This window comes from Tigriopus californicus, chromosome 12 (genome assembly GCF_007210705.1).
Source record: "Tigriopus californicus strain San Diego chromosome 12, Tcal_SD_v2.1, whole genome shotgun sequence".
NCBI classification, from domain to species: Eukaryota; Metazoa; Arthropoda; class Copepoda; order Harpacticoida; family Harpacticidae; genus Tigriopus; species Tigriopus californicus.
The window spans coordinates 15,430,855-15,450,817 of NC_081451.1; the positions used below are offsets into that span (position 1 = coordinate 15,430,855).

At 39.4% G+C, this 19,963-nt stretch overlaps 2 protein-coding genes across 2 annotated transcripts; one reads left to right on the top strand and one right to left on the bottom strand.

Moving 5' to 3' along the window:
• Positions 1-1,794: 1,794 nt before the first annotated feature.
• On the bottom strand, positions 1,795-6,453 carry LOC131892049 (phosphatidate cytidylyltransferase, photoreceptor-specific-like). The gene is made up of 7 exons (XM_059241777.1): positions 6,182-6,453; positions 4,557-4,684; positions 4,392-4,488; positions 4,064-4,332; positions 3,028-3,208; positions 2,612-2,953; positions 1,795-1,960 (listed from the first exon to the last, which is right to left on the bottom strand). Exons 1-7 carry the CDS (start codon positions 6,323-6,325, stop codon positions 1,850-1,852), a joined length of 1,272 nt encoding a protein of 423 aa, XP_059097760.1. The 5' UTR covers positions 6,326-6,453; the 3' UTR covers positions 1,795-1,849.
• Positions 6,454-7,358: 905 nt separating this feature from the next.
• LOC131892144 (protein XRP2-like) lies at positions 7,359-18,528 on the top strand. Its single transcript, XM_059241918.1, has 7 exons — positions 7,359-7,892; positions 10,502-10,617; positions 10,935-11,074; positions 11,139-11,289; positions 11,362-11,595; positions 11,676-11,753; positions 16,858-18,528. Exons 1-7 carry the CDS (start codon positions 7,700-7,702, stop codon positions 17,017-17,019), a joined length of 1,074 nt encoding a protein of 357 aa, XP_059097901.1. The 5' UTR covers positions 7,359-7,699; the 3' UTR covers positions 17,020-18,528.
• The last annotated feature ends 1,435 nt before the right edge of the window (positions 18,529-19,963 follow it).

Genomic DNA, 19,963 nt, shown 5'->3' on the forward strand with positions numbered 1-19,963 from the left:
GTTCTCAATGGAGAACACAATGAGACAATGGAGTCGATATGTTAGGGGATCGATCATTGACACATATTCATCGGAATGCGCAGTTAAAAATTGCTATTCCTACAAGCAAGGTACAGAATGACTAGTTGTGGCCTACTTCAGAGCGGGGAGTACTTAGACAATTGATAATGAATCGACCAGTACATAAGCCTGTCTGTCCAAGACGCCACGAAAACAAGCCGCATGGCTTATGGCGATCTTAGGACCATCCAATTCAAGTTTACTTAACTACAAACGGTCCTGAAATTTATATACATGCAAACATATACAATACAAAGCTTGACAAACGCATAAACAGGATTCATGAGCATAATGAAGTGGTGCGCTACGCCAGCCGCCAACAACGCCAAAATCAAATAGAGGATTGAGGCCATGGAGGAAGTCAGTGAGGAGTTCACGGAGAAGTGGGACAAGGCCATCGGCGACGACCTCGCGGACGACGACGTCCCATCCAAGAGCGAGGTTGACCGATATATCAGACTGACGACCCTCCTAGACGCCCACTCCACCGAGATGGATAGGGTCATCAGTGACACCAATTTGGCCTTCGTGGCCCGCGACGTCCCAGTGCCACCCGCCGATGTCACCACGTCAAGCCAGTCCCGTGGACCGCTTTTTAAACTCGTCATCGACCTCAAACCTTTCACGCCGTCAAGGACTCCTACTCCGCTGGAACTGCGACCGTGGATTACACGGTTCTGGGGGTACGGCCGCCACTCCGACTTCGAGACCACCACGGATGCCATCCAGGTGTCTGTGTTGAAGTCGTGCCTGACCTCGGACCTAACCTAACGAGACCAGATTATCTAAAGCTGGTTCCTCAAGATCAAATGTATATAGGATAATTTCCTCTTGTCCATCAGCAAAATCTTCCCAAGGGTATGAGGCAAGATGTGCATTGAACGCAACACGATCAAAGTGTACGAAGCGTCTCTTTGCCACCAATGTCCATGATTCTCTTGGCTTGGTTTGGAGAAGCGGTAGTCTAGCCAGAATAAGAACGTGGTCCCTCATTTCATTTGCGACCGTCAAGCAGGCAATGTCTTGCCTAGTGCTGATGGTAAATAAGGGGTCGACTGCCGATTGAACAATGTTGAGGTCTATCGTCCTTTGGGCGACGACTAATGAGCGAAGGCTTCACAATTCCAATCTAAAGCCATACATATTAAAGGTGAGTCGATATTCTTCTTCGAAATGGTCAAAAAAGGCAATCTAAACTACCAATAGGTTGGGGAAAGGAAATGAAAACCACTGAATTCATATCCCATTTAGCACATAGGATCAATCTTCCCTGGTCTATGGGAAAGTGACTCCTGCTCTACATTTTTTTGTCACTTGGACTGTCAGGAGAGGGAGAAAGGGGCTTACCTAGCGAGTCTGGAATGATAATGGTTGGATCTCGTCGAAAGCAATGATAGGAAAAATATTAGTCATGCCTGGTTTCCAGAACCAAGTGTTAACTTGTGTTTGTAAATACACTTGTGTTTAGTTTGTCAACACTTGTGTGACAATGTAAGAAAAACTACCAATCCAGAGAGGAAAAATCTCAAAGTTGTCAACAAGATCGTGGATTACAAAAGATGGCCCATTTGCCCAAAATATCCAACCACTTGATTGCCATGAAGTCATAATTAGCGGGCTTTGAATTGTATCAAATTTAACTTTGAACTCAAAATTACAATCCCTTTATCTAAAGACCGAAACTGCTGGCGGTGAAGTGGAGCAATTGGGATATCAAATGTTATTGTTCGCATATTATTTGATCACTCTGTGGTTATATTTCAATTTCAAATAACTCTCTCTTTTGCTTTTAGGCCTGAATAAAGGACTTATAATAGACGTACATTATCACTGCACACAGGAACATGCAATCACAGCGGTCGGTTACTCCTCCATGACCGGGTATAAATCCACCAAAATTCTGGAAAAAGAAAACATTTTTCGAGCCATTAGAAACTATCATGATCTTCGATTGTTGGTCATCAAATTTGACGGTGACCATGGCTTTCTGATTATGTGTTTGCTCAAATATTTAGACTGCTAGTTGCGTTTTTCTATAAGTAGGAATTTTCAAGATAGCTTAGGGTTAATATTTTATTGGTATTGATACATATTTTTTACTAAAAGCCTATCAAGCAGACACTTAGTCATTACACTTTTGAAAGTTGCGTTTTCCACTAAAGTCGATCGACAACTTACCTAACTCTGCATAACGTAACTACCAAGATATGTATTTGTAGTTTGCCTTTCGATGGCATACAGTACACGTATAATGAAAATCATTCTCTTCTCTTCCATGTTCCAAAGTACCATTGTCCGATGTATTTGCTCATAATCAGGACCATCAACCCGTGAAATGTTTGCCATTTCAATTGGATGTTACAGTTCGTCATTTATCTTTTAGCGTTCCATTGAATGTCTTGACATTTCTTGTTGCAAAATGCTACTGAACGTTTTTTTGAAAATGGAAATTTTGTAATCGTGTTTCCTAACTGAATTTTGACTCTGTTCTTTTCGCTCTTTTATCATTCCTCTGAGCACACATGTCAATGAGAAAGACTATCAATAATACCTTTCGTTTGCAGCCACGCTTGAAGCCAGAAGCCATGAATCCTCCAAATGGACCCACAAGGCTGAACAGGAGGCCTAGAATAGCCCCATGGATAAGGAAGGGATACATGTTGATCGAGATCTCTCCAATATGGAACGTGTCAATGATGAACACCGGGTGGGGTGTGCAATCAGTCTGGACGGCGAAAATGTGGTGCGGGGACTCGAGCAAGCCTTCCCAAGGGTTCACTTGAACCGGACAGATTAGATAAGGCGTGATCATGAGGTAGACCAAGGCGGTTCCTAGTACGACCGTGAGCAAGCCGCCAAAGACAAACCCTTCCCAGGTCTTCTTGGGACTAAGCTATGGTGAATAAAACATTAATTTCATAATCAATGATCTTGCCAGCTTCCACGCCAGGCGGAGATTTATGATACCTTGATCAGCGGAGTTTTCCCGAAGAAAAAGCCCACGTAAAAGGCCATGATGTCATTAAGTGTGATGAGGGTCATAGGCAGGATGTACCAAATCATTCCTCTCAGGGTCAGATGGTTCAAGATTTGACCGGGCAAAGCAAAGAATAGCAATGTCAAGTGGCTCCAGCCCAGGAACGAGTAACTAAATCATGGAGGATTAAATCAATAATAGTTGTTCGAAAATATATCAATGGCATTGCAAATTATGTGAGCAGTTAAGAATCAAACGAATGTAAGTTTTCACGTTTACTCTCGTTGATGTTGATCCCTTTATGTTGCAAAGCAACTTATCTCGCTTTGCTGGCAATTCGATCCCCAGCAGTTCAAGATGAAAATACGAGCTTAGTCATTTTTTAGATTATTTATGTTATTTTATTTCTGACTAATTTTATTTGATAGGATGTTTGTTCAGCAATTTGTAATGCAAAATAGGAAAACCTTCAGTGTCTAAATGTCTAAAAACGAAATCAATCAAAGAAACCGCTATGGAAATTAATACGGTGTACTGCTGGTGGCAAAACTCTCAATAGCAAACTCGTATAAGTCCTCAAAAAGATATGGAAATTTGACCCTTGAGAGGGAGAGGACATTTTTCAAAAACTGGACATTATCACGTTTGGAAATTTAACGTAGCTTTCAACTACTAATTTGCGATGATGCAATGTCGTGTGTTCTGTATTTATGCAAATCATTTTTTTTAATAAGTTCAGTTTTTTTGCCTATTTGTTGACTTTTTGAAGCAAAATGAAATGCAAAAGGAAAAAGAAGAGTATTACGAGAAAATATATTTGAAAAATCAAATTAAGAAACTCAAAATTCAAATACCTTTTTTATTGATTTTTTTTATTTGATTATTTCATCTACATTAAACATCTAGCCTCTTTTTAAATGTTTTGCTATCTTTAAACGAAACAAAATTAGAATATACCACCTCTCGAACTTGGATGTTTTCCGAAACGCTATTACAAAAAGCTCAAAATGAAAATAAATATTTTACCTTCTCATATAGTGTTGTTTTAGGGTGAGCACAAAATAGATCAATCCCCCCATGTACAAGGCGAAAGACACTAGTTCATGGTGACGAATCATGAAACTTGTCCAGGTGGAATGAGAGGTCTCCAAGTAACGCCAGAGGGCGCTCATGTTCATGAAGTATTGCAACACATAGAAGTTATACCAGCCATACGCTTTCAATTGAGGCACTTTGCACACTCTCTGAGCCAATCCCATGACCTCTGAGTAAACAGAAAATAGCACCAAATAGGTCTGAAATGCAAATCAAGTCTCAGAGTTGAGCCTGCGCCAAATCAAAGAGGGCGTTTTACCAGGAAGAATAACCCAACAGGCCCGCAGTAAATCAGAAATGAGAACCCAGAGATGAGAAGGGACCCCGATATGCCTCTGAGGAACCAGTTGCGCCACCTGGAACAAGGTCGCAAATTGGCCTGACAGGGTCAAGGTTGTATGTTGTATGATGGTGTAGGGCAAACCTGGGTGGAAGAGTGGCCAGAATGCCACCAGAGAGAATGTCAGGCCCGTCTTGGGACTCATTGATCTCCGTGACAGTATCTTCATCCTCCAGAGCGGAATCAGAATCATGTTCCAGTTCCTCCGGCAGCTAAAACCAATGGAAGTTGTTATTGGCGATTGATATGAAACTGTGATTAAAATTCGGAGAGTCACCAACAAGTAAATTAGGTGAAACAACCCTGGACTAGACTTCTAGGCTCTAACATTCTAAAATTTTAACCCTCAGTAACCTGTTTCTTAATATTCTTGCAATATTTGGTCACTTGAGCCTGATGTGCGTTCACATTTTAACCCTCAGGTCATGCCAAAAAGCAAAAGCAACGTTGATGGTGAGAGACATGTTTGATATTTCAGTGACTCAAAATCATTGTATATTCAAGGGAAATGGCAAAATTATTGCCTTGTAAATTGGGTCAAGGAGAGTTCTTCTGGCAGCAATCCCGTTACGAAATAAGCACAAGTGATGGATCAAGAAAAATTTAAAATCAAGGTTGCCGAAAAACATGGAAAGTGAAGAACCGACAAATTATATCGCCAAGTAAAATGTTAAGTCTAAGTAAAAAGCAACCCTGGTTGGACGAAAGGAAAATCAGAGTTACTTTTTGAGGCTAATTAACGGGTTTCCGACATTCCACCAGTCATACCATATGTCATTGAGAATGTAAATTGGCAGCCCTAGTTGCAATTTTCCGTGAATATTAATTTGGTCCCCTTCAGTAATAAACACATGCCATTCCAAAAAACGGTTGCTCTGCAAAAGAGGGAAAAGTTGCGACTCAAAATGAAAAAAATGTCAGGAGAGCAAGAAGAATGGGGTACCTCCGCATGGTTTCGTTTTACTCAGTCGCTTATCAAAATGTGCGTTCACGAAACTATCTGATACTCGCAGCAAATGCGACTGGTACCAAATCTGATCTCAAAATATGCACTCACGAAACCACGCGGGGTACCCCATTGCCAGAGAAATTTGAAAATGCCAATAAATTAGGAAGTTGCCCTCCAAGATTAAGAACATTATCAAGCTAAATTGGATGTCATTTTGTCCACAAAGGGTATGGGAAGATAATAATAGGTTAAAAACAGGTTGACTGGCAAGCATAATAGAGATGTTGTTGTTTCAAAGTTGCTATTTCTTTGCAAGAATTCGTAATTCTTTGATGAAATTTAAACAAGGTGAGATAAGATCAGATTGAAGAAAGCTCAATTTTATAACATAAAATAAATCAAAATTTTTGGAGGAAGTAAGTGCCCAAATCATTATACTATTTCTCTTCGATTTGTTGATTAAGTTTACATTTTAAAGTGATGCTGCTGATAACAATTTGTAATCAAGCGTTATCTAGTGTTCTCTAAATCTCCTGTTAGATGTTCAATGATTGTAATATCGCAATAAAAAATATTGAAAGAATTAAACCGTCATCTGATTGGTGCCGATGAACATTAACATAGCTCGAAGCCATATATATAAGACATGTCAGTGTATTAAGGGCACATAATGTCGACAAACAACACTAAAAGAGATAAAGAACGCCGCTCCTTTCTTCTTTGAACCCTTGCACTTATGGAGACTTGGCTGGGGTTTTACCTGGGGCGTTTCAAATCTCCCACTGTCTGAAGAATTCGCAAAGTGTTGTTCATCATCTGATTCGTCCAGAAATGGATCATCCTGTGCATGTGCCTGATGTTGGGAATGCTGACCTTTCCAACGTGAACGCACTTGGTTCGCCATGACAAAAACTGCCCATTCCTAGACAGGTACCTATCACATAATCGCTATTGATTGCGGGGGACGTCACGCATTTTTAAGCCCAGGTTCTGGCCTTATCAGCTAAGCCTATGGCTAGAAGCCTTATCTCTATTGTGATGAACCAAACGGCGCTGCCATTAGACCAGTTTGAAAGACGACACCTGAAAAGAAATTAGGCCAAATATGTCATTGAAAACCGAAATCGCTACAGTTGGTTGAATTGGGAATCGTGTCTTTTGATGTAATGACTCTTGACACACTCTAAAGGAGTACTTGAAGGCTTCTCATGTTTGCCAAAATCTCATGTTTGGTCGAAAAATGTAATTGTTTTGTTGATGTTTTACAATCAGACGTATAAAACATCATGGTGGTGAGTCATAGAGAATGTACAGTAGGATGCTGGGAAACGTAAAAAAATAAAATATGCGGCCTTGAGAACAAATGGGAGAAAATTGCCTAAGTTCAAACTTTCTAATCCGATTCTATCATGAGTAATGAATTACATGAGTATTCCAAACACACATATCACCACTATAACTAGAAAGTGAAATCGAAAACTGACTGATTCGAAGAGCATATCTATTGTGTGCAGCGTTCCAGATACACAATTTTTGCTTCATTCTTTCATATATGTGTTACCTTTCCATAACGTAACAATAGGGCAAGAAACGTTAAATGTAGCAAGTTATTTGTTCAAAAGTTACATCAACATATTTTTTGGGTGATGGGCCTAAATTGTGATTCATGCATATTTAAATCTTGTTCCCAAGGTCATATTCTGGACCAAAATTTGAAAAAAATCGAGGTAAAGATCTTTTCATGGATCAAGTTGCCCATTTTGAGAAAAATGAACAATACCAAGTTTTCTCTTTTGTTCAAAGTTCGTTTCTCAAGATGAACGAGACAAGGTGATGGCATTGTTATCTTTAAACAGGCATCACTGGCTAGCAGTGACTCAATCTGCACGCATTGTTCAGTATTCAAAATATCGCAACCTCTTAACAATGGCCTGTTTTCAGCGCTTAGTTGAACAAGGCAATTCCACTCAATCTTGATACAATTTGTTGGCGTTATAATTGCGTTAATCATGCCTAAATTGTATCTTCCATTGTTGTGACCCGACGTTGACTTTCAACCAAATGAACTGATCCCCTTTATTTTGACTTTCCCAAGTACCTGCTTGCTAGTTTCTTGTTGCAAGAACTTGGTGAAAGGCTTTCAAATTCTTTGGTGAAGCGAGGTAGTAGGAGCAGCCAAAAGAGAGGCTCAAAATCTCCCTCCCCAAAGGTGAAGGAAAATTGACACGGAGGCAATAATTCACGCTTTCCATTCCATCCCCGCCTGAAGGCAAGAAATATGGGTCTGGTCAACTCATGCTTCAAAGGTGATGACCAAGCTGGTCTGGGAGATAAGGATGGATCCCCGGGAGAAACTGGTGCAGTGAAGCAATACTCGTGGGACCAAACTCGGGCACAAAAGGACATTTCAAAGTACATTATCGAAAACATTCACCAAGGAGAAGTAGGGCGAATGCCTGGCGATGTGAATGGTAAGGAATCATTCATGGGCATGGTATTTGAGCTATTTTCTGTTTCAATGATCATCCAGGTACGCAAAGTATGGGTGCAAAAAATAATGAGTTTCTTGGGCTAACGATGTTGCGTCACAGCCACAAGTGCAACATTGCCGACCAAAAACAAAAAAAATATCCCTGATTTATAGTCTGGTATTGCAGATCATGAGCAACATTTTCTTTTTGCCGACTTTCTTACCGCCACTGAGATTGGAATCCCAGAAGTTCAAGACGAGAAGTTTTATCATTTTACTTAACTATAAGATTAGATAAAATAAGTTTAAGATTAAATTTGAAAGAAAGCATTGCTGCCCAACTCATATCTGAGACAACTAACCATTTTTTAGAGACAAAGTATGATACCATGGAGACACCATCGACAAAGGGCGCCCGTGTATAAATTCCAGCACCCTTTCATTGGATTGGCGTGATATTTCGGATGCTTAAAGTCTCTCTTTTTATTTAACCAGAACAATGGTGAAGAGTATTATGCAAATTAATTATTTCTCGTGATAAATGACCTTTTGGGTTTTAGTGATGGGATCAAATCAAATTTCAAATTCAAGGTTACCAGAATACTTGGAAAGTGAAAGCACTAGTCGATTCCATCGTAACGTAAACTGTTAAGCTTGAGCAAACAGCAACCCTGTTTTAACGGAAAAAAAATTAGGTTTACTTCTTGAGACTAACTCATGGATTTTCAACATTCCGCCAGTAGTGTCAAATGCCATTGAAAATGCAAACTGGCAGCCCTAGTTGCAACCTCACGTGATTATTAATTTGGTCCCCAGTAGTTTTTCTGCAGTTGTTGTTGGTACCAGAGATCTACTAGAGACTCTCTGACTCGAAGATCTCTAGTCGGGACTTGAAATGATCTCAGAGTATTTCGGTCTCAAAATCAACTGCCTCTCAAATCATAAGAATTTCGCTTCGGGGAAAAGGCGGCAAATGCAAATGGGAATTTGTGACACTACCCTCCCACCAATGGAATCTTAGAACGCTCTCCGCAGTAACGGGGTAGGGTTGATGAAGAATTTAAGTTGTCTCAAAAATACCACGCAAACTAACACCGGGCAAAATACATTGCTTTTAGCTCTCATTGTTTGCACAATTATTTACATTTTTTTATTTTTTTATTTTTTTTTCAATTATTTCACATACATGCTTTGCACGTGCTCAGTTTGAATGCATGAATCATTGATTGTATTTCATGGAACATTAGGGCTGCGTCAATGAGTGACGATCAGATTGCGGCAACATTTGAAAGTGTGCAAATCCTGCAAAACAACTTGCATATGTCATATTGCGCTGCAAATTTATTGCATATGCGCACTTTGTGCAATTATATCAGCACAATGTGACATTTGGATAAGCAATTTCGGCCATTTCAGCATGAAAACATCAATATTTCAGTAACGTATGAAAACATTCCAGAATTCGAGTCATATTTCGAAATAAAAATTGCGAGAATGAAGTTTTCGTGGCTTATTTCACGACTCTTTTTGACCCGCGAAGTCCACAAAAGAACAAAAAAAAAGATCTCTACCATGTAATGAAACTTAATAATATTAAGTAAATAGTCCTTGTTATCTAGGGGAGGAAGCGACCTCTGCTTCTTCTGGGTACGGACAAACAAGAAACATGGAAATGAGAGAATACGCTCGAAGGTGCAAAACTTTATCAAGAGTTTATTTAAAGAAAAAATTATTGCCCAAGTACTGTGACTTAATGAATAAGCCATCAACTCCTCTGGGAGACGTTTCAAATTCTCCGTTGGTAAAATTCCGAACAATTATGACATGTCATTAGTCATTTTACAAGAGGTTGTACGGTGTGTGATTGTTAACACGCCAACACTTTTGAAATCATCATTTACAACAAATAGTTCTAGGAAAAGCACAGTTTCAGAATTTCTTGGTGTCTTTGTTTAAAAATGTCAATATTTTTATACTCACCATTGGCTTTTTCAGCACAATTTAAAGGAAAAGATGAAAATAAAAATTGGTTGGTATGCTGCAAGTACACAATATATAGCTCTCTGTTTATCCTTATTTGGGTGTTTGTAATTTTACCGTTATAGGATTTGAAAGGTCTCTCAGAAGGGTTGATGGTGTACTATTTATGGTGTTAGAATAGAAGAGCAAAAAGTTGTTTAGCAAAAAATACCTTGTTAAAGTCAGGCATCTTGGAGGGTATTCTAGTGTTTCTATATTTGTTTGTCATTAACGAGAGGAGCGAGAGGAGAAGGAAAAGGACTATAACTCTGGAATTGTTTCACTCTGACATTATAAATACCGTATGGTGTTATTGAACTTCTTGTAATCATGATGCTGTAGTCTAAGAGGTAGCGTCTCCCAAGTTATGATGGGATCAGTTAATATGACAGAATATCTGTTTCATCTACATATTGGTTGAAATGAAAGGCAAAAATATCCCTTACACCCCTTCATATCTTTTGGCTCGTTTATTTGCATTTTTTGTGCAAATTCGGGGTATTTTTCAAGACAAACTTACCTTCAATAAAAACCAAATATATCTGACAATTTGGTGGGCCTAGTAATAACACTTTGTGCATTTGATTTCAGGTGAGCAGATTGTTATTCGAAACTGTGAAAACGCCAACATATACATTTTTGACCACACCAACACTGTCAGCATTGACGACTGCAGAAAGTGCGAAATCTTTATTGGTCCAACCAAGGTAAGCTCACTCCAAAATGTAGGGCCAAATATGACTTTCTCTCGACCCATTTTTTTCATCGAGCAAATTCTAAGGAACTTCAAATTTCATGATACCTTTAACAATGACTGATATAAAAAAAGGTAAAGAACAGAGCCCAAATGACCAAGAACATGTTTCCAATCATAATTTCTTACATAACCAATTTCAAGGGTCTAGGTCCACTCGATATTTCGATGAATTTCGATCCATTGCAGAACATATGGAATATTTCATAACTTATGAAGCATAGATAGATACAAGTGGACGGATAATTGGTCATGCATCATCCATTTCAGAGTTCATTGTTTATCCGGGATTGTTCGGATTGCACTTTAGTGGCCAGTTGTGGACAATTTCGAACACGTGACTGTCATGGTTTGACCGCATTTCTTTGCTGTCCCACTCAACCCATCATCGAAGCAACCACCAAAGCCAAGTAGGAAAAGCTTTCGTCCTCTTCAAATTGAATATGAAATAAAAAGCTTTTTTTTCAATTCCAGATTTGGTTGCTTCCAAGTCAATTACCCTGAGTTGGCAGATCAATTCCAGCAGGCTGGCTTGTCTCGTTTCAACAACATGTGGTGGAACATCCACGACTTCACACCCATCCACGAATCCAAAAATTGGAAACTCTTAGGAGAATGTTACAAAGTACAACCAGCCTTCATTTTTTGGCCTTTGGACTTATCAATCCCATTTCTGAACACGGGTCTCTCATTGTAGGTGAAGGAGTTTCTTACTCAACCCGCGTCGAAGCCATTAAATGGAGTGACCTTGGACTTCGAGAGCAGTCCTGTGCCTTACACAATTGGATCACGTTCCAGGGATCATGATGAGACGAGTCTGGTCTTGATCTTTGCTGATAACCTTCAGGACCAGAGGGCTGCGAAGGTCCTCGCTGAAATGGATCGCCATACCGAGATTGAATTGGTCAAAACCAGATTCCTGCAACTTCAGGTGAGCTTAATGGGTTGTACTGGCTTTGTTGTTCAGATTGGTCAAATGGTTCATGGAACCTTTTTGGGTATCTTTTTTAGGATACGGACGCCGAACGAATTTTCAGCTCAAAGAACTACAAAATCAGTTGCCAATTGGGCCCAGTCATCGCCCTTCAGGTAACATCACGAAAGAAAGATATATATTTGAACAATAGGTACGTTAGGCATTTAAAGGAGTGATTTTAGTCCCTTAACTAAGAAGAAGTTATCGTGTGTTAGGGACCGTTAGTGGCGAGACTTGGTAAATTGTAAGGTGCATGAAAAGACTTGAAGCAATACGCGCTTTGAAACATTTTTATTTAGGTTGAAGGTTTGGTTTTCTGTGAACATGCTTTTACAACACAACACATTGTTGAGTTGAAAGGTTCTAAAACAAGGAACCTACTTGGCAGCTAAAAAAGATAGAGCAAGTTTGCCTGAATTAGCCATTCGAGACATTTTAGAACACCTGACATTGTTTTGGGACGTTTTGGTAACAAGAAATGGAAGATTAGTTAGAAGTAGTCAACTTCCTCAGATGTCTTTTGAGGAACGAATTTCTATGAATTGCTACAATCCCGATCTCGAATTACCACTACGGTTAACATTCTGCGTTTGGTTTAGACCAAACTTTGGCTTAAAAATTGATTGAAATTAAATTTGAGGGTACTTTTTTTATCAGGGAATCTTGAGGAGCAACTGAGATTGGCACACATTTTCATTTCTTTAGACCTTTGAACATGTTGTTGTGAAATGAAAGGAATTTAATTTACTAGTTTTTGAGTTTTTTTTCAAAATGGATTTGCATGAGTCGAAGACATGGAGTAAATTTGAATGCTTTGAATTTTTATGTCAAAGAACCTCTCAGGACAATATGCCTAAAGATCCAAAGCACTGATGAAATATAATGATAGATCATAAAACCCCAAATCATGTTTTTAAGTGTATTGTGTGCTATAATGAATTTTATGAATGTGTATAGAAAAGCAAAGTTGTTCTATTTGGCTCATCTGATGTTAAAAACGAGTCTCCTGACAATAATTTCGCAGAGGTAAATTTTTGTTCTAACCATGGGTGATTGTGAACCGATTAACCACTCAGCAGCGATTAATCGGTTAGCAAAATCAAAGCATTGTTCTCAAACACGTTGGATGGGATCGCGTTGACCGCGAATTGTCACCAATAAAAGCTCGACCAGATCCAAAGATGTCTTCCCAGAGACATTGAGGGTATGAGAGAGCACTCGTATTGGGAGAGGTTACAAAGGTTAGGATTGTACAGTGTTCAGACAAGGTACGAAAGGTATCTGATACTGTAGGTTTTCAAAAGCATCCACGAGCTTTGTCCTAACCCAGGATTTAGAGAATCCAGACTGTTTCAAACAATGAAGTCCAACTCTCTTCTTTCTCGGGCTCCTTCATTGTTCAATTTGCTGCCTTCAAATATTCGTAGGGCGTATGTAGACGTTGATCCAGTAGCAGGATTTAAATCACACTTGGACCAGTTTTTGACTAAAATTCCCAATCAACCTTATATTCAAGGGTTGGCTAGATTCGCCCACTCTAATTCGTTGGTCGATCAAATAATATATATTGTGGCTAATTGTCGCACTCTCCAAGTGGCAAATAAATTAGACAGTTTAACCATTGATGTTTACTTATGTGCAATCTGAGAATAAACCAGCAGTTCAAGGTACATGGTGGCAGCGGTGAGTCGTCTGTAAGGAGGAGGATACTCACGCGTTGAGTCGAAATTGGTTTGGCTAGAAAGTTGCGTTCAGTGGAATGCTAGTTGGAAGTGGTCCTCCATCGGTGACAAGAACCGCAACCCAAGCTAACATGGAGAACTCCGGAAGTGGATATTTAGTGTGTTCCCAGGCGAAACCGCCAGAGGACTCCATGACACGATATGTGCGATACTTTGAAAGGGTGACTAAGGGCAATGGGTGGTTGGATAGTCTAGCGGCTCAGATTTTTCCAGAATTTGGATTAACTGATCTTGACGACTTGAGCGAAATAACCTTGGGAAGTGTAAGAGCCTTGAAGGAAGTGCTGGCTCCAGTGGAGGAAAGCTTTCGAGAGGCGTCTGTACAATCCTTCTTTGTGGAATTCTTGATGGCGAGAAAGTTCGGGATTTTGCCAAGCGATACCGCTTGGCAGTACAAGATGTGTACCCAGGATTTACGAAGAGCAATAAGGACCTGTTAGCAAGAGACCGATTTGTACATGGGTTGCCTGGATCGCTGAAGGTTGTAGTCATTAATGGAGCGCCCAAGAAATGGGAAGGTGTGGTCCAATCGGCAATGATGGCAGAAGGAATTTTCGGAGACACTCGAAGCAAGCAAGGATGTATGGCAGAAGAGTCAAACGGATGAGAAGAAATGAATCAAATCCAATTGAGTGGAGTAACTGGGAAGAACATGCTTCAAGTGCAAGAGTCCGGGACATATGGTGCACGATTTTCCCGGCAGATTGAAGGGGGTTTGCCCAGACCCATGGTGAAGATGACTGTGGATGGATGTGAAGTAGAAGCGTTGGTGGACACGGGAGAGTCCTCGAGCATACTTCCAACAGGATTGTTTGAGCCCGAAACTCTCTTGGTCGTTGGAACAAGGTCTTTTCTTGGGAATTGCAACATTTCTTCTTTGTTGGGAATGTACCGCACGCAACAATTGGATTTTCTGGCTCAAGATGATTCCAAGTTATTTGCAAGAGATGGTACTCTAAGCTTGAAAAGAGTTCCCGTTAATAGTTTCATGGGTAGTACCTGTGCTAACCGAAGAGGCATGAACGGACGTGCAGATGTCCAATTACGAAGAGTTGGAAAAGGTGGACTGTACAATCATACAAGAAGAGAGCAAACTGCGTTGAATTATTTGGTGGGAGAAGCCAGTTGACTTGTTCCTTACTATTTTAATGGATTTTAATTTAATGTTACTTAACTTACGGCAACCCCTTAATCAAGATTCCGAAGGAAATCTTTGGGGACGACATGTACTTCTTTCCAACAACAATTCACAAGGCGCATGCACTAGTTTTCGCAAGTGCAAATTTTCTTATTTAATATATTATCAACAGGCTGATTTCAGTCTTAAATTTTGGAAACTGTAATGTCAAATGAAAGGAAATATGAAAATGAGTGTCAAGAGGGAAACAGTATCTTATTCCTTAAATACATTTGAAAAATTAGAAAGCCGTGATGGAGCCTTAGGGTGGGTTACATTCTCATCTACGTAGTCCTCAATAGTTATATGTAGTGCGCTAGTATGTGTCTGCTCTCCACAATCCATCCATTTAATTTTTAGTAATGCCTCGCCCTCTATGCATAAACAGCAGTCATACACCGGCATACAACAACCTAACAGGTTACTTGTGCAAAGTTACTATTTTGAGCGCTTGAATTTGCGGGGTGTTGTGAAATTATGAACCACTTTATTCCCGCCATTTATGTCCATAGCTTGTATGCTCTCCACACTCGCTCCTGTACCTTCCTCGCTAGCTATTTAAGCTTTTCGCATTTGCCCATTTGTCATGTTCTTCCCAGGCCGTCCATTCTTCTGCAATAAACTTCATGTTTCCTCAACCACTTGATCTGTGTTCTTGGGTATAACACACGGGGTCAAAGCAAAGTTTTCACAACAAGAAGTACTTGAGAAAGTCAAAAAGTTATTTGTCCACAACTATTGTCCAAGTAAGGACTTAAGGCCCATCCATGCCTGTGGCTGTTGGAATGTTTTGTTCATCCCTTTCATCGGCCCAAGGAATGTTCATGAAGTTTGAAAGTACTACAATTGATTTACAACTTATACCCTGTAAATGTATCCTTGTATTGTTGAACTTCTTCCTATGCTAATTTTTCTGTTAACTGAAAGGACGGCCATTCGTAGAACAAGAACTACTATTTTTTTTGTATTGGCATTGGAAATCCTTCCAATGCAACAATGTGAGACCAACCCTTGACCGAGGAATTTATTTATGATTTTGACTGATTCGGCTGACCAAAACTGTGGTCTTTTATCAATCGATAACATGTACAGTAATTAATCCCCTTGAGATGTGAAGGGGAAAAAAATAGCAGACGTCATCCTAAGGAGCAAGACAATGGGGTACCCCCACGTGGGTTCGTGAACGCAAATTTTGAAATGCGGCAGTACTAAATTTTACCGAGTCGCATTTCAAAATGTGCGTTCACAAAACTATCTGATACTCGCAGTAGGCGCAAATGGGTACAGTCGCATCTCAATATATGCACTCACGAAACCATACGGGGGTACACTTTTTTCTCTCGGATTGTCCACCGATACAAGGAATGGAATCCCCAGTAATAAATAAAAAGACAAGAATGAATTGCCCACGGGATTGTGGGCAAAGTCAAGCACGGTAAAATATCTGATCCTGCAACGAATTTGACATGTCAAATTTGAAAATTTCACAATGCCTTAAAGTCTGTCTCACGGAACCTTGTTCCGACGATTTCTTTTCTTACCTTTTTGGCTTTGGATCGTACTTGGGTCGTACATTCGCCTTCACAATTTTTAGAGGTTTCGTGAGGGGTTAGTCATCAATCATAATACTGCGAAATTCTTGAGTTTGACAATTCAATAGACAACATGTCCAGCCAAACTCCACCAATCATATGTCTCGTTTGTCATTTGCTTTAATTAGACTGCTTCTTGAGGCTAACAGTATTTTCATTGTACCTTTGTCCGGCTCCCGACCCAATGCCATCAACGACGGGAGCTGACAAAAGATCTGTTCAATCTGACCCACCCACTCTACTGCAATAACCAAGATTTTCATCATTTACCTCTCCCCACCTGTTTATGTACTATCTGCAATTTCCCTCTTCACTTTTTTCATGTGCACTGAACCAATACTAGTCAAACTCACTGTGACACCACACTCTAGTCAACTATTTTATCAGTCTTGACCATTTTATTCTTTTATTAATCGATTTTTGTATATGATATTTATGCATACAGTTTTATACATTTTACAATATGACATGACCAAGAGTCGCAATAAAGTTAAAGTAAAGTATTTTCATATCGAGCAAAGTGGCAAAACTCCAGCGAAAACAGGTTCATTTTTTGTTTTGTGACAAAACTTCATTTGATAGGTGAACCAATAGTTTGTCTAAATTTTCTAAGGGTAGCGCGTCCCTTTCTTCCTTAAATGTCCCTTACTACTCTTGGCCAATATTTAAGGTATGTGGCACTGATTTCTGAATTCCCATGTTTCAGTTTGCGGGGCCAGATTGCATTCGCTTTTGTGGAAAAGTGGTTGACTCGGTGACCATTTCGACCTTGGGTCAAGGGAAGATCCTCACCTCGACGGACTCCTCAACAGCCAGCTCACAAATCAACGGCCTATTCAACTTCATTGATATGCAAATGGGTCTTTAATCGTCTTTCTGCCCCATTTATGCACTTTTGCCGAGAGTGACACAAATACTCGTGTAATTATTTACCCACTTTGTCTTTGGGCAAGACCAGGAAATATGATTTAATTTTGACCCGTCTTCGAAGAACTGGTTTATCGCTAGCTTTGTGCATTGGAGGCAAGCACCAGATTGCAGATTGCAGATTCTACGAAGCCCACATACTTTCTTCAAATCTTTTTCACTGGCCAAAGCATTGCCTCTTTCAAGTTTTCAAGTAGAAATTTTCTACCTGGAGTGGAATGGTGTTCTAAAAGTCGCACAGATCCTTCAGTTCTTTGGAATTATTGAACTTGTTCTCTTCAGTTGAAAGGAATTGAGATCATAAAAATAAAATGAAAATGCTTTCAACATCGAACACGCTCGTGGGGAACAGTTTCATTTTTGAGTTAAAAAAAAATAGTATCAGAGAGTAGATTTTATGGGACGAAGTTTCGCATTTTAGCATACTGTTGGAACTGATGTTTTGTACCGCGAAGAACTTCAATCAGCCTTAACTGAAAGTGAGATGAGACTCTTTTATATTTCCTGAATAACAGCAAAACCAGAATAAATGAAATTTACTGTAAAAAAGTAGCAATCAACGCATTCTAACAACATCGAACTCCACATCGGATCTACCTGTAGTTTGACGAAGTATATTTCTTTCATTTAAAAGTGCATCATGAACCAAAACAGAAACCCAAAAATGGTTTTGAGCCTTAAAACATCTCAGTTAGAAGGTACTGATTGAACAGTCTATTTAAATCTAAATTCGCTGATTGATGCGGTGAACAAAATTGCAGAGTTTCCTTTAGTTGTTGAAAAGGTCTTTTCTTGGACTCCGAAGTTCAATCAATTTCCGAGACTTGCTTGCTTGCTTCAATATCTCTTTTTGGACTCGGTCCTGGCTAAAATGGAATGCTGAATTTGCTCTTGTCCCTCTTTCTCTTCTTTGGCAGCTTCTTGCCTTATCTTTTGTTCGCTTCTGTGGCCATATGTTACAAAAGTTGGAACTTAAAATCCTCGAGGCTCTTTTGAAAAAAGAAATCCAACGAAGAGAGCCCTGAGATTGGCATCCCTTTGAAATAAAGTTACCCTCATTTCCCACTAGCAATCCCAATAATTGGAGTGAGGCCTCGACTGGCAAAAAGTTGTACAGTGTAATCTGGCCTGGCAATGCCTAAATTTGTACCGTTTCAAATCACTTTCCACCAATGCATTGGGTGATTATATCGCCTTCTAATAACTCCCACCACAAGAGGGCGTCATAAGAAGGATAGCCCACTTTAGACAAACTATTTTCAAAATTGAAGAGGTATATGGACACAAATTTGAACTTGGAAAGATCTGCGAAACGTCCCCATGTCAACTTTCAGACCTGTATTGTAATTGTAATTGCATTTACATTTCTATGTAATAGTAATTTATAACGTGGTAAAGCAGAACAATTGTTGTTATGATTAATCAAGGGCATGTAATTGACATATTCATTTCAAATAAAAATTACGATTACCTTTCCATCCGCAAAACAAAAAAATGTCCATCTTTAAAACTATTGGATACATGCTTGATGTTGCTGTTTCTTCATTCATTCTTGCTCGTCGATTTGTCCGTTTGCTTGAAATTTCCTCCCTGGACTGCATTCCTCATCCGAGTTTATCCTCATCCGAGCTCATGGAGCAGAGTCCTATCATGTTCCAAACATCTCGGTCACTGGCCATGGTATCTTAAGTAAATTACACGAGTAGTGTTCGTTAAATTGCAAAGAATGTCATTCCTGCAATACTTTCTATGCTAAATTATCTTCCAAGAGTAACAATCAAGGAATATTGAGCAGATAATTTAATGTACAGACGCATTGTTTTGCGTATTTCTATATTAGAAAGCTTGCGGATGGTTCAAGCCAAATTTGTTCCCACAGAACTGAATTACTAAATTTGATAACAGCTGGTAGAAAAATGGAAAGATGGCTGATTCGGTTGAAAAGGTAGGCCAAATCCTTTTATTCTAAAATGGTATTCTGAAAAAAGTAATTGAAATGTTCAATGCAAAGAGCTGTTGTAGCCTAGTGGTCTGAGAGGCACGATGAACAAGGCAAGAATTCTCTCCGCAGGTGTCGTGGGTTCAAACCCCGGAGCCTCGTAGTTCGTGAGTACTCGTAGGGCTCAAAGTGTCTCGTCCTTCAAGAAGTTAGTTGGCCCCAAGAAAACAGAATCGGACTAATTTGACTATTCAATGCCCTTTCATCTATTCGTTTCTGAATTGTCAATTACCTGTGCTTAGAGCGCTTTGTTCCTTGAACTGTACCTGTGTTCATATCGGATGCTTGGGATAATGGTGCTTGGCGGCTGGGAGCTTTTTGTCTGTTCTCTTTCTTTCATTTCTCCTAATCATTCGTGTTTTTTTTTTCTTTCATACCTATACTCTTTCAAACACATTGTGTTTTCAAGTGGCAGGAACAATACACAATTGCAATTTGAAAGTAAGCATAATCAATTGCATTTCAATAGGAAGCAATTGCGATTAAGATTGATCATGTTTCAAAATGAAGTGATTATAGTTTAGAATGTAATTGAAACAGGTCTGAATTATGAGTTCGTCCTGTAGTGTAAGTAAATTTCTAAATTTCTAAAAATATAATTAACAATCTGAAGAGATTTGGCTTTAAAACATATTATTGAGAATAGTATTTATTTAACATTATGCTCCAAATTTTTCAACAAGTAAGGAACCATATTATCCATCTGAAACTAACACACAACTTTGATGAACAACTTGAAGTTGGAGCTTTAACATTACTTAACAAGATATGCATCATCATCTTATTTACCGCTTTCACCACTTAATGGCACAAAAGTGGCAATGCACGTATATCGCAACAAAAAGAGCGAAAGCAAGTATTGAAAATTGACATGAACACAGTCATG